The 14,383-nt window shown below is 44.6% G+C and overlaps 1 protein-coding gene across 1 annotated transcript; it reads right to left on the bottom strand.

Moving 5' to 3' along the window:
• Positions 1–10,788: 10,788 nt before the first annotated feature.
• On the bottom strand, positions 10,789–11,858 carry c15h11orf96 (chromosome 15 C11orf96 homolog). Its single transcript, XM_086008094.1, has one exon. The coding sequence runs from the start codon at positions 11,774–11,776 to the stop codon at positions 11,408–11,410; it is 369 nt and encodes a 122-aa protein (XP_085864220.1). The 5' UTR covers positions 11,777–11,858; the 3' UTR covers positions 10,789–11,407.
• Between the last annotated feature and the right edge of the window lie 2,525 nt (positions 11,859–14,383).

The raw sequence follows: 14,383 nt of genomic DNA, 5'->3' as shown, positions 1-14,383 counted from the left end.
ATAGTCTCAATCTGAGAGAAATAATTCTAAGAGCTCTTTGAACTTGTTGGAAGTGAAAGGGATTTGAGGAGATACTTCATCATGGAGAAAGGGAGCCATGTGTTTTCCTTGCCTTCCAGGATAATCCTGGAATAACAGCAGAATTTTCCTAAGGAGAGGGCAGCAGGATAGTCATGTCTCATGAAGAATGACTCGATTATTTACATAGCATTTGCAGCACAGAAACAGGCCATCCGGCCCAACTGGTCTATGTTTATGCTCCATATGGCGACAGTGACCACAATTCGGTGAGATTTAAGGTGGTCATGGAAAAAGACAAAGACGGCCCGGAAATAAGGGTTCTAAATTGGGGGAAGGCCGATTTTAATATGATAAGGCAGGATCTGGCCAAATTGGACTGGGAGCAGCTACTTATAGGAAAATCCGCATCAAAACAGTGGGAGACTTTCAGAAGGGAAATAGAGAGAGTACAACGCCAACATGTTCCTGTAAAGGTCAAGGGTGGGACCAACAAGCAAAGGGAACCTTGGATGACAAGGGATATACAAAAATGCATTAGAAATAAAAGGGGGGCTTTTGGCAGTTACAAAAGACTAAAGACGGAAGAAGCCCTAGAGGAGTATAAAAAATGCAGGGGCATACTTAAAAAAGAAATTAGGAGGGCGAGGAGGGGCCATGAAATAACACTGGCGAGCAAAATAAAGGAAAATCCTAAGATGTTTTATAAGTATATTAAGGGCAAGAGGATAACCAGGGAAAGGGTAGGGCCCATTAGGGACCAAAGTGGCAATCTGTGTGTAGAGCCAGATGATGTAGGCGGGGTTTTAAATGAATTTTTTGCATCTGTGTTCACTATGGAGAAAGACGATGCAGACATAGAAATCGGGCAAGGGGGCTGTGACATACTTGAACATATTAGCATCGAGAGGGAGGAGGTGCTAGCGGTTTTAGCAGGCCAAAAAGTGGATAAATCCCCAGGCCCAGACGAGATGTATCCCAGGCTGCTGTGGGAGGCAAAGGAGGAGATTGCAGGGGCTCTGACACAAATTTTCAGAACCTCTCTGGCCACAGGGGATGTACCAGAGGACTGGAGAACAGCTAACGTAGTACCATTATTCAAGAAGGGTAGCAGGGATAAACCAGGGAATTACAGGCCAGTGAGCCTAACATCTGTGGTAGGGAAATTATTGGAAAAAATTCTGAGGGACAAAATTAGTCTCCACTTGGAGAGGCAAGGATTAATCGGGGATAGTCAGCATGGCTTTGTCAAGGGTAAATCATGTCTGACAAATCTGATTGAATTTTTCGAGGGGGTGACTAGGGGGGTGGATGAGGGAAATGCTGTGGATGTGGTTTACATGGACTTCAGTAAAGCTTTTGACAAAGTCCCGCATAGGAGACTGGTCAAGAAGGTAAGAGCCCATGGGATCCAGGGTGCCTTGGCGCGTTGGATCCTAAACTGGCTGAGTGGCAGGAGGCAGAGGGTGATGGTCGAAGGTTGCTTTTGTGACTGGAAGCCTGTGTCCAGTGGGGTACCTCAGGGATCGGTGCTGGGTCCCTTGTTGTTTGTGATCTACATAAATGATTTGGATGAGAATGTAAAAGGTATGATCAGTAAGTTCGCAGATGACACGAAAATTGGTGGGGTGGTAAATTGTGAGGAGGAAGGCCTCAGGCTACAGGACGATATAAACGGGTTGGTCAGATGGGCGGAAAAGTGGCAAATGGAATTTAACCCTGAAAAGTGCGAGGTGATGCATTTTGGACGGACAAATAAGGCAAGGGAATACACAATGAGTGGTAGGACCCTAGGAAGTACAGAGGGTCAGAGGGACCTTGGTGTACATGTACATAGATCCCTGAAGGCAGCGGAACAGGTAGATAAGGTGGTTAAAAAGGCATATGGGATACTTGCCTTCATTAGCCGAGGCATAGAATATAAGAGCAGGGAGGTTATGATGGAACTGTACAAAACGCTGGTGAGGCCACAGCTGGAGTACTGTGTGCAGTTCTGGTCGCCTCACTATAGGAAGGATGTGATTGCTTTGGAGAGGGTGCAGAGAAGATTCACCAGGATGTTACCTGGGATGGAGCGCCTCAGCTATGAAGAGAGGCTGGACAGGCTGGGGTTGTTTTCCTTGGAGCAAAGAAGGCTGAGGGGGGACCTGATTGAGGTGTACAAAATGATGAGGGGCATAGATAGGGTAGACAAAGAGGAACTTTTCCCCTTAGTAGGGGGTGTGGTAAACCACTGTTATAGTTATCACTGTATATTGTTCTCACTGTTCTCACTGTCACATCACTACACGAGGTCGCCTCTTGTCGCACTGTTATACCTGGGCTGACCACCTCCGACTCCGCCCATTACCTGCCCAGGTATAAAGGTAGCTGACTGGCTAGTATTCCTCCCTGTTGGATCGGATCACCCACGAGGGTGGGCTCTGTTATTTAGCCAATAAAATTGATATGCCTATCAATTAGTCCAATAAAAGGCGACGAGTTAAGAACGTAACTGAAGGTTTTTATTGGCTAAATAACAGAGCCCACCCTCGTGGGTGATCCGATCCAACAGGGAGGAATACTAGCCAGTCAGCTACCTTTATACCTGGGCAGGTAATGGGCGGAGTCGGAGGTGGTCAGCCCAGGTATAACAGTGCGACAAGAGGCGACCTCGTGTAGTGATGTGACAGTGAAAACAGTGAGAACAATATACAGTGATAACTATAACAGTGGTTTACCACAGGGGGGTCAATAACAAGGGGGCATAGATTCAGGGTAAGGGGCAGGAGATTTAGAGGGGATTTGAGGAGGAACTTTTTCACCCAGAGGGTGGTTGGAATGTGGAACTCAATGCCTGAAAGGGTGGTAGAGGCAGGAACCCTCACAACATTCAAGAAGCATTTGGATGAGCACTTGAAATGCCATTGCATACAAGGCTATGGACCAAATGCTGGAAAATGGGATTAGACTGGACAGGGATGGATGGGCGGCGCAGACACGATGGGCCGAAGGGCCTCTTTCTGTGCTGTAAAACTCTATGACTCTATGACTCTATGAGCCTCTTCCCACCCTACTTCATCTAACCATATCAGCATATCCTTCTATTCCTTTCTCCCGCATTCCCCTTAAATGCATCTATGCTATTTGCCTCAACTACTCAATCTGGTAGCAAATTCCACATTCTAACCACTCTCTGGGTAAAGAAGTTTCTCCTGAATTCCTTATTGGATTTATTAGTGACTATCTTATATTTATGACTCCTAGTTTTGGACTCCACACAAGTGGAAACATTTTCTCTATGTCTATCCTATCAAACCCCTTCACAATTTTAAAGACCTCCAGTAGGTCATCCCTCAGCCTTCAAAGAGCTCCAGCCTGTCTTTCTGGATAGTTGTAACCTCTCAGTTCTGGTATCATCCTTGTAAATCTTTTTTGCACATTCTCCAGTGCATCTATATCCTTTTTGTAATATGGAGACCAGAACTGTGCACAGTACTTAAGTATGTGTCAGTTGCATTTGAGTTTGCAGGCCTTAACTCAAAGGAGTAAAGATAGGAATATGGCAGGGACTGGCTCGGTGGGAGACAAGCAGCTGAGTGGGAACTAGGGCACCAAAGGCAGAGGTGAGAAAGAATTTGAGTAGGTCACCAATGGAAGAGGTTATGACAGTTTGAGGACCCTATCAAAACTGCTCACTACTCAAGGATCATCCTGGAATGCAAAGCTAATCCCCGGCTTCTTTTCTCCACTGCCAACTGCTTCTCCTGGCTGGCCTCCATAAACTTGTTTATCAAAAGCTCTGCTGCCTGTATCCTAACCCTCACCATGTCCCACTCACCCATCAACCCTGTGCTCGCTGACCTACATTGGTTCCAGTCCCCCAAAGTCGCCAATTTAAAATTCTCATTGTGTTAAAATCCCTTCACAGCCTCGCCACGCTATCTCTGTAACCTCCTCTAGTCCTAGGCCCCTCTGTGAACTCTGTGTCCATCCAATTATAGCCTCTTGTGCATCCCCCACTTCCTTTGCCCAACAATTGGCCTTGCCTTCAGCTGTCTAGACCCTAAACTCTTGAATAGGCTCCATGAACCTCAGCCTCTCCAGTTCTCTCCTCCTTTAAGACGCTCCTTAAAATCTACCTCTTTGTCTAAGCTTTTAGTCACCCGTCCCAATATCTCCTTCTTTTACTATCAATTTTTTCTAATTACGCTCCATGAGGGGCACCTAGAGGGAGTGCCAAGACATTTAAGTCAATTTGTGGTAGAATGTGCTGAAAGCTGCAATTATGAATTGATTGTTTTTGCCAAATTACTGCACAGCTGACTGAACAAATAAAGAAAGTTTTTTTGTGATGCTCATTTTTTTCTTTATAATTTCCTTTTCTGTGAACTTTATGCTGCTTAAGGTGAGGGATGTTAAAGCTTCCTTTACTTTGCCCCAACAATGTTCCTCAACATTCCTTTTGACTACACCAAAGTGACATTTTCTCTTTCCTATCCAGCCATCCTTGTGTCTTTTTTCAGCAAGATTGGCAATTTGGGTAATTTGTGCCAAATTAGGGACGTTTTGTGCTGTTGGCTCATGCCTGATTGAGACTGTCATAAATATGTCCATTATAGCCACAGACTTGATGTGCCTCAATAAATCCGAGACGCGATGTTAGCGAAACAAAACAAGGCTTTTATTGACTTAGAAGGTAACACACAGAGGAGAATGTATCTTCCATCCAGAGGTCTGCTGTACTGGATGTGCTGCAGGCTGGGCCAGCTTACATAGGAGCCAGGTATGGGCGGAGCCCTACACAAAGTACAATACAATGGAAATGAAACTGAAACCAACCACAGTCACAGGCAGAGAAATACTGATGAGTGATGAATGGAATATTTCATCACAAGACTCAGGGCTGGACATGATCTCAGCTCCCAGAGGTGATAATGTACATTCTTAAAACCTGGCTAACACAAAAGGGGTAACTTTTGATGATGATGTAAAATGGAAGATATTGAATTGGTTGCCCATTATTGAGCTCACATGATTTTCCTTTTCATTGAAGTCAATGGAAAGGAAAGTCAGGTGGGATTTTTAATGGGTGGCTGATTTGATATTGTTTGTTTTGCAACATCACTGAAAGTTCAAATTTACTTTAAAAATCCATGTTATCATTAGCTCACTTACTTTATTTTTGCGTGTTGTTACTGTTAATCACCTAAAGATCTGCCCCATTGTCTATCGTTGGACTGGTAGAAAACTCAAGAAATTGCATAGTTGAATTGTAAGTTGAGGTATAAAAAAGATGGACAACTGATCACCCATAACTGCATAACTCATGATGTAGGCCTTGTTTAACTGAATGATACAAGGAAATGATGTATGCTGTTTATATTACAGCCTTGTAAGAAACTCCCTGCTATCAGTTATTCTCTAAGTAACTTTCTCTGTTTAAGGTGGTGGATGGGGTTCCAATCAAGCGGGCTGCTTTGTCTTGGATGGTGTCAAGCTTCTTGAGTGTTGCTGGAGCTGCACTCATCCAGGCAAGTGGAGAGCATTCCATCACACTCCTTACTTGTGCCTTGCAGATGGTGGAAAGGCTTTAGGGAATCAGGAGGTGAGACACTCGTTGCAGAATACCAAGCCTCTGACCTGCTCTTGTTGCCACAGTATTTTTGTGGCTGATCCAGTTAAGTTTCTGGTCAATGGTGACCCCCCAGGATATTGATGGTGAGGGATTCGGCGATGCTAATGCCAAAGAATGTCAAGGGGCAGTAGTTAGACAATTGCTTGTTGAAGATAGTCATTGCCTGGTACTTGTGTGGCGCGAATGTTACCTGCCACTTATCAGCCCAAACCGGAATGTTGTCCAGGTCTTGCTGAATGTGGGCATGGACTGCTTCATTATCTGAGGAGTTGTGAATGGCACTGAACACTGTGCAGTCATCAGCGAACATCCCCACTTCTGACCTTATGGAGAGAAGGTCATTGATGAAGCAGCTGAAGATGGTTGGGCCTAAGACACTGCCCTGAGGAACTCCTGCAGCAATGTCCTGGAGTTGTGATGATTGACCTCCAACCACCACAACCATTTCCCTTTGTGCTAGTTATGACTCCAGCCCGTGGAGAGTTTTCTCCCCGATTCCGATTGACTTCAGTTTTACTGCGGCTCCTTGATGCCACACTCGGTCAAATGTTGCCTTGATGTCAAGGGCAGTCACGCTCTGAAATTCGGCTCTTTTGTCCATGTTTGGACCAAGGCTGTAATGAGGTCGGGAGCCGAGTGGTCTTGGCGGAACACTAACCGGGCATCAGTGAGCAGGTTATTGGTAACTAACTGCCACTTGATAGTACTATCGACAACACCTTCCATCACTTTGCTGATGATTGAGAGTAGACTGATGGGGTGGTAATTGGCTGGATTGGATTTGTCCTGCTTTTTGTGGACAGGACATACCTGGGCAGTTTTCCACATTGTCGGATAGATGCCAGTATTATAGCTGTAATGGAAGAGCTTGGCTAGAGGCGTGGCTAGTTCTGGATTATTAAGAAAATCTGAACAGCCCACGTTAATGATCAACATTCACACTTTTCACAGTTGTAATTGAAATGACAGCACCAGATCAGGAATTATATTAGCAAAATGGTGTTGTAGTTCATTACACACCTTCAAGAGACATAATTAAAAGTGATCTTTATAGTTATGTGCATAAAGTTATATCTTTTGTACTAACATATCTGCTTGGCCACATACTCCTTGAAAATTAAGAGTATAAATGGGGTAGAGGAGCAAAGGGACCTGGGGTACAGATACATAAATCACTAAAACTAGCGACACAGGTTAATGAGGCCATTACAAAATAAAACAAAGCAGTCAGGTTCATTTCTAGAGGGATAGAATTGAAAAGCAGAGAAGCTTATGTTCAACTCGTATCAAGTCCTGATTAGACCACACGTGTGTACTGGGCACAGTTCTGGTCTCCAAATTACAAAAAAGAGAGGAAGCGGAGAAGGTGCAACAAAGATTTACAAGGCTGATACCAGAAATGTGAGGTTATACCGATCAGGAAAGATTGAACAAGCTGGGGCTCCAGGGGTGACCTGATAGAGGTCTTTAAGATAATGGGAGAGCTTTATCGGGTAGACGTGGAGAAAATGTTCCCATTTGTGGCAAGTCTAAAACTATGGTTCATATAGATAGTCACCAATAAATCCAATATGGAATTCAGGAGGAACTTCTTTACCCAGAAAGCAGTTAGAATGTAGAACTTGCTCCCACGTGAAGTCGTTCAGGCGAATACCGTGGATGCATTTAAGGGGAAGCTCCGTATTTGTTTTGCTTATAGCCATCAGTGAAGCACCTTGTGACTTTCTTTACATCAAAGGGTACTTCTATAAAGGCAAGTTGTTGTTGATATATTTGCTGGTTTGTGATGATCTCACATTGCATTATGCAACATCATTTTTATCAGCAGCTTGTTTATCAGTGCTCCTCAAAATGCAGTTTTCATATTTATTTCTACTAATAACTTGTATAAATAAATAAACAGAACATCTATAAAGGAATCCTCTGGATATAATATTTTCTCTTTAAATACACTTGTATGGGGAAATACATTAAAACAAAGTTATATTTTCACATCCTAATGACAAAGTATCAGAAAGGTCAATGGAATTTTCTGGACAAATTATTAAAATCATTTTTTCCATTAAACACAAATTATAGCATGCTATGTCATTCAGTAAATAGTTTTCTCAAAGTGACCATAACTCAAGTGACCAGTCACACACAAGTTATTAAGTCGACATCACCCATGAAGTTTACCGTATGGAATCATTAGCCGTGACACAAGCTTGACTTACAACACTCAGAAAAAGAGGTAAGCAATTATATTCCACAGCTAACACATCACATTGACAAAATTATATTATACAGACATTTTTGTTCTAAGAAATTACTTTTTAAAATGTGTTTAATGTCCAAAGTATGCAAAAAAATACTATGAATACAATGTTATGATAATCGTGTGATATGATATTTCCACTGTCACTGAAAAGTTCTCTGCTCAGCCCTACATGTGGGAGTATGTATAATTGCACAGCTGACTACAGGATATCATCTGGAAGTATTTGAAGTTACACCTGACTGAGATCACACTGTACTCTTCTAGTTTATGCATTTCACCAACAGCCAACACATTCACATGATTTTACTTGTATTTATTGCTCAACTTTGTACATTTCTAAAAGAAAACATCAGGTACTCCTACATAAATAATAGGTACAAGATATGTTCTTCCTTTTGCAGTCTGTGAAATAAAACTCAAACTGTGCTATTGATTACACCAATGTTGTCCAATAGAATTTGCTGACTAGCCACGGGCGTGGCTTCAGCTACACAGTTTTAGCCCCATGCTCTAATTTTGGTCCAATCAAAAGAGTACACACAATAAAGGTAATTGTACCTAGTGTATATTTGCTCAAGTAATATCTACCACCATTCAGTGCAAAACTTTGCAATCTTTCTATTTCACCAAAGTTTGGAATTGTGGTACAAAGTTATCAGACACAGTACATCTTAGTCCAGCTTCTAGGTATTTGTCCAGCAGTTGCAAACGATACTTTGACTTCTTCAGTGTTTTCTGAGAATATTGACTCGCACAAGATGCACCAGACCAACCCCTGCCCTGACTAGATTGTGCTTGGATGCTGCTTGCCCTTTGCCATAACCCACCCTGTTGAAGCTTCTTATAATTGGTTGGGCTGCTTTCTTTTGACGGCCTGGATTGGTCGAGCTGACCACGATGACAGCTCCCCTCTCCATACAATATTGCAAATGTTTCTGAAATCCAGCAGTTTCATCCGCGTCACACCATTTTAGCAGATAACCAATAAGCAGTAATCAAGGAAGTAAAGCACGCACAAAAAACTTGCGCACTGTTTTGCATCTTGCCATTTTGCCAACAGAAAAAAAATTAAAATACACGTGCATGTGCTGTGCGAGAGAGCATTGCAATCATATGCCCAACAACTGCATCTATTATTCATTTATTTACTAATCAAAAATGCAATTAGGCACATCTGGATTCCCAATTGGGCACATCTGGATTCCCAATTGAGCAGACAGGGCGAATAGCTAAAGCAGTGGACAACACTGGATTACAGTGGTTCTGTTTGAATCATAGGATTTGACTACAGGACTCTTGGTTATCGAGTCAGAGTCATACGGCACAGGAGGCCATTTGGCCCATCGAGTCCGTGCCGGCTCGCTGTAGAGCCGGCCAGTCAGTCCCATTCCCCCATTAGAGTCAGATGTTGAAAGGGAACCATTATTGGCACTGCATATTTGGTTTGAAAAAGCTGAAATCGAATCGAATTATATTATAAAAGATTACACAAGTGCATTCCAAGACAGCAGTCCTGTACAATCAAAGGTTCAGACAATAAAGTCTTGCATTTATGCAGCACCTTTCATGACCTCAGGACGTCCCAAAGCACTTTACAGCCAATGAAGCACTTGTAAGTGGAGTCACTGTAGTCAGGTAGGAAACGCAGCAGCCAATTTATGCAAAGCAAGATCCCACAAACAGCAATGTGATAATGACCAGATAATCTGGTCACTTAAAATCATCTAGAGGTGTGCTACATCAGCGGAGCTTCTCCATTCCTTGTAAACACACCCCAGCTAGATTATCCTAATAAATCCATTGCATTTGTATTATTCAGATACATTTTTAAAGTTAAAAGTACCACTTTAAAAAAAATGTTGGACGTTCAGGTGGTTTCCTACAGCAGTGCCCGTATTCTGGAAATTAATAACATGGATTTCACCGTCACAGATTTCCCCCTCCTCTGGGCATTTTAGACACGCGTGATTCTATAAAGGCCAGCAGTCGTCACACGGACGCACTCCGCTTTATTGGCGTCACCAGGCTTCGTGACCGATCCAAATTAGGAATAGTTCTAGGAGATTGCTTGTTCCCCGGTTACTTTAAAAAAAAAATCAAGTGTAGATAACACGGTATGAGTATAAAAATTGACAGGAAATACCCCTAGTGCGCTGCACCGGACGGAAACAGGAATCCACCAGTTTACTGGGGGTTTCAGTAAGACAAACACTGGTCAGATTTCAATTGGAAATGTAGCGGGGGCGAACAATTGCAGCCCAACAAATGGGGCGGAGGCGAGAGAAGCAAATAAAAGGCTGGAGCCAGTCGCTGCACGGAACGGCGTTCTTGCTTTATAATAGCACGTAGGAAATAAGTTACAATCGCAGCTCCTTAAAGCAGCAGTGGCGACATTACACAGAACGAGGCCATTCGGCCCAACAGAACTATGCTTCACACGAGCCTCCTACTTGACCAACCCGATTCTAGCAAGGAGCGAGGGGATACATAGCAGTAGCGTTAATTGAAAAGGGAGGATTTGATACATTTTGCAAATGCAATTTTAAATTTGTAGAATAGAAACACGGGATTTAAAGGAGCGAAGAAAGTCGAGGTTGTCTAACCATTTGGGAGTGCGTGTAGACCCGAGGGGAACACAAAGTGCATACATCAATTCTAATATTATCTATTACCGCCAAGTGGAAAACGCTAATCCGGCACAATATGATCTAACTGTTGGCTGCAGAGGAAGAAAAATACTCTTATAAACATGAAACTAAACCCTACTAAGCCCATTTGAATAGACGGTGGTTGAGATGCATTACGAATGGGACAATTAATAGCCACCAGAGATAGGCTGGCTTCATTTCGATGGTAAAAGCTCAAGCAAGCAGGTTTAAAAAAAAAAATAACCTTTTAAATAATTAATAGATGTTTAATGTACACTGATTTTATTAATCACAAGGCATTACAATTTAAAGTTTTGCTGCAAATATCACAAAAGTACAAACATATAAATTACCGATTTTAAGTATTAAAAGCAATACAGAGGTGAAGTTTGTCAAGAGCCCCGCTATTCTTAAATCTCTAACACTTGGAGCATCTGTTGTCCCATTCGACAATGAAAGGAAAGTTACTGGAAATTACATCTCATTTTAATTATTCTGGAAGCAGAGTAGAAAACAACGGGTTAAAAAAATTAACTGCATTTATATCCACATCCCAACTTCAGTGAAGTCCAATAAAGGCAGGAATTGCCAGTTCGCTTTTCAACATTTCGCTCCATTTACTTAGAGGGAAAAGATAATTCTGTGAAGAGCTTTCATCCACGACTTGCAAAAATCCAAGCACAAAACATCTCTCATCATCACTTATTCCTGGTTTGCACGAGTCAAAGCGTAAAAGTTTTCCCTTTTGAAAATAGATGTTTTCTTTTTACAAAATACAAACTAAAAAAAAACTTCATTATGAAGCACAGTAACTTGTGTGTGTGTGGGGGGTGGGTGGGGGGCCTGGGCCGCTCAGCAGGCGGATCAATGGGCGGAATCCGAGTCGCTAGAGTCCAGGCTGTACCTCAGCTTTGAGTTGCTCAAACTTGACTTCTGGACGCGGCAGTTCTGCGCGCTCCTGCGGAGGCACTCGAGCGACTGCAAGAAGGACTTCTTGGCTTTCTCCTCCTCCAGGGCCGAGACCCCTTCCTCTTCCACCTCCTGGATCTCATCGAAGGTGACGGGCTGGGTCTTGAACCTGGCCTCCCGGGGTCGCCGCTGTTTCAGCTTGGTCTTCTGCAACTGGCGGCGCAGCGACGGCGGGAATTCCTCCGCGATTCCGGCGTAGTTGGGCATCACCGCCTGGTAACTGGTGCAGATGCCCACCACCTCGCCCTGCTTGCCCGCTGCCATCGCGCGATGCCGGTTGAGTAACAGCAACCGCCGCCCCAAAGTGTCCGCGCTCTCTCCAACTTGACGCAACTTTGAGTCACTCTGCCAGTGGAGAGGCAATTTATAGAGGCAGCTCCAGCCCACGTGTGCACAGGCTCCGATGACACCAGTTGCCATTTAAAGCGATCCTGCTCCGTCCGCACGCCGCTGTTTGGCTGACGTACTTGGAATAAAAACATGATTTCATTAATGATGTGCTCCTTTCTGGGGCTAAGATCCGGTTGCACTTTTGTTGAACGCCTACCTCTGCCCCTGGGGCTGGAATTATTGTAATACCGGGGCTTGCTAGACTTGCAGAGCGCAGTGGTTTAACTTGTAGCCTTGGTCGCTTTATACATGTCGCACATCGACTTTAATCTGCATTCAATAAATCTGCGTATTTTGTCAGGAAATGGCTTTTTTTTAACGACACGCAACGTGTTGCATGGGACAGGGGGCTGAAATAACAAGCACTAGCAAGAGCCAAGCTGGAGATGTGCAGCTAAGTTGTCTCCAGCTCAAGGTGGCTTGGAGCAGAATCCAGAGTGTGTTATGTCTGTTCAGATTGTGGTTTCCTGTGCTTTCACCACTAGGGGATGTCGTGGCTGAAAAGAATGGCCGGTGGACTCCCCTGATTGAATTGCAGGGCTTGACCAGGAAAGAAAAAGGAAGACTTGCATTTATATAGCACCTTTCACCACCACCAGAAGTCCCAAAGCGCTTTACAGCCAATGAAGTACTTTTTGAAGTATAGTCGCTGTTGTAATGTGGGAAACGTGGCAGCCAATTTACGTACAGCAAGCTCCCACAAACAGCAATGTGATAATGACCAAATAATCTGTTTTAATGATGTTGATTGAGGGATAAATATTGTCCAGGAGTAGGATATGATTTGAACATTACTGGTAACAGGAATGATTTCACTGTGAGGGATTATGGAGTGTCCTCCTCAAATTCGGCTGCCCTCAAAAGTTTGTCACCATCCTCCGCCTGCTTCACGACGACATGCAAGCCGTGATCCTGACCAACGGTTCCACCACAGACCCAATTCATGTATGAACCGGGGTCCAGCAAGACTGTCATCGCACCAACACTCTTCTCGATCTTCCTTGCTGCAATGCTCCATCTCACCCTCAGTAAGCTCCCCGCTGGAGTGGAGCTAATTTACAGAACAAATGGGAAATTGTTCAACCTCCGTCGCCTCCAGCCCAGATTCAAGGTCGTCCCATCCTCTGTCGTTGAATTACAGCATGCAGACGACGCTTGCATCTGCGTTTACTCGGAGGTCGAACTCCAAACCATCGTCAACACCTTCATTGAAGCGTACGAGAGCATAGGCCTTATGCTAAACGTCCGTAAGACAAAGGTCCTCTTCCAACCTGCCCCCGCCACACAGTACTGCCCCCCAATTATCAAAATCCACGACAAGGCCTTGGACAATGTGGACCACTTTCCATACCTCGGGAACCTACTGTCAACAAGGGCAGATGTCGACGACGAAGTCCAACACCGCCTTCAGTGTGCCAGTGCAGCCTTCGGTTGCCTGAGGAAGAGAGTGTTTGAAGACCAGCACCTCAAACCCGGCACTAAGCTCATGGTCTACAGAGCAGCAGTGATACCTGCCCTGCTTTATACCTCAGAGAACTGGACCATGTACAGCAGGCACCTCAAAGCACTGGAGAGGTACCACCAACGCTGCCTCCGCAAGATCCTGCAAATCCATTGGCAGGATAGGCGCACCAACGTCATTGTCCTTGCTCAGGCCAACATCCCCAGCATCGAAGCTTTGACCACGCTCGATCAGCTCCGATGGACGGGTCTCATTGTCCGCATGCCCGATATGAGACTCCCAAAATAAGTGCTCTACTCGGAGCTCCGGCACGGCAAGAGAGCCCCAGGTGGGCAGGGGAAACGCTTCAAGGACACCCTCAAAGCCTCCTTGAAAAAGTGTAACATCCCCATCGACACCTGTAGTCCCTGGCCCAAGACCGCACAAAGTGGAGGAGAAGCATCCAGGAAGGCGCCGAACACCTCGAGTCTCTTCGCTGGGAGCAAGCGGAAGCCAAGCGCAGGCAGCGCAAGGAGCGCACGTCAATCCAAGCACCCTACCCACCCGCCCCTTCAACCACCGTCTGCCCCACCTGTGACAGAGACTGTAGGACCTGCATTGGACTCATCAGTCACCTGAGAACTCATTTTTAATGTGGAAGCAAGTTATCCTCGGTTCCGAGGGACTGCCTAAGAAGAAGAGGATTTCACTGAAGGGGAATGTCATTGCTAACTGTTTATTTGTGTACCAGCAGATCTCTTGAAGCACTGGTCACAGTAGGTCAGATAGGTGCTGTTTTTTAATTTTTTTTATTTGTTCCTGGGATGTGAACATCGCTGGCAAGGCCAGCATTTATTGCCCATCCCTAATTGCCTTGGAGAAGGTGGTGGTGAGCCACCTTCTTGAACCGCTGCAGTCCTTGTGGTGAAGGTAATCCCATAGTGCTGTTAGGGATTTTGACCCAGCGACGATGAAGGAATGGCGATATATTTCCAAGTCAGGATGGTGTGTAACTTGGAGGGGAACTTGGAGGTGATGGT

Source organism: Somniosus microcephalus, chromosome 15 (genome assembly GCF_052327205.1).
Source record: "Somniosus microcephalus isolate GS21.2 chromosome 15, FLI_Smic_1.0, whole genome shotgun sequence".
In the NCBI taxonomy this organism is placed as follows: Eukaryota; Metazoa; Chordata; class Chondrichthyes; order Squaliformes; family Somniosidae; genus Somniosus; species Somniosus microcephalus.
This window is presented reverse-complemented; position numbering and strand designations above follow the sequence as displayed.

What these genes read in the sequence shown, in the direction of transcription:
- c15h11orf96 (XM_086008094.1), bottom strand. Translation starts at nt 11,776, where the DNA reads ATGGCAGCGGGCAAGCAGGGCGAGGTGGTGGGCATCTGCACCAGTTAC.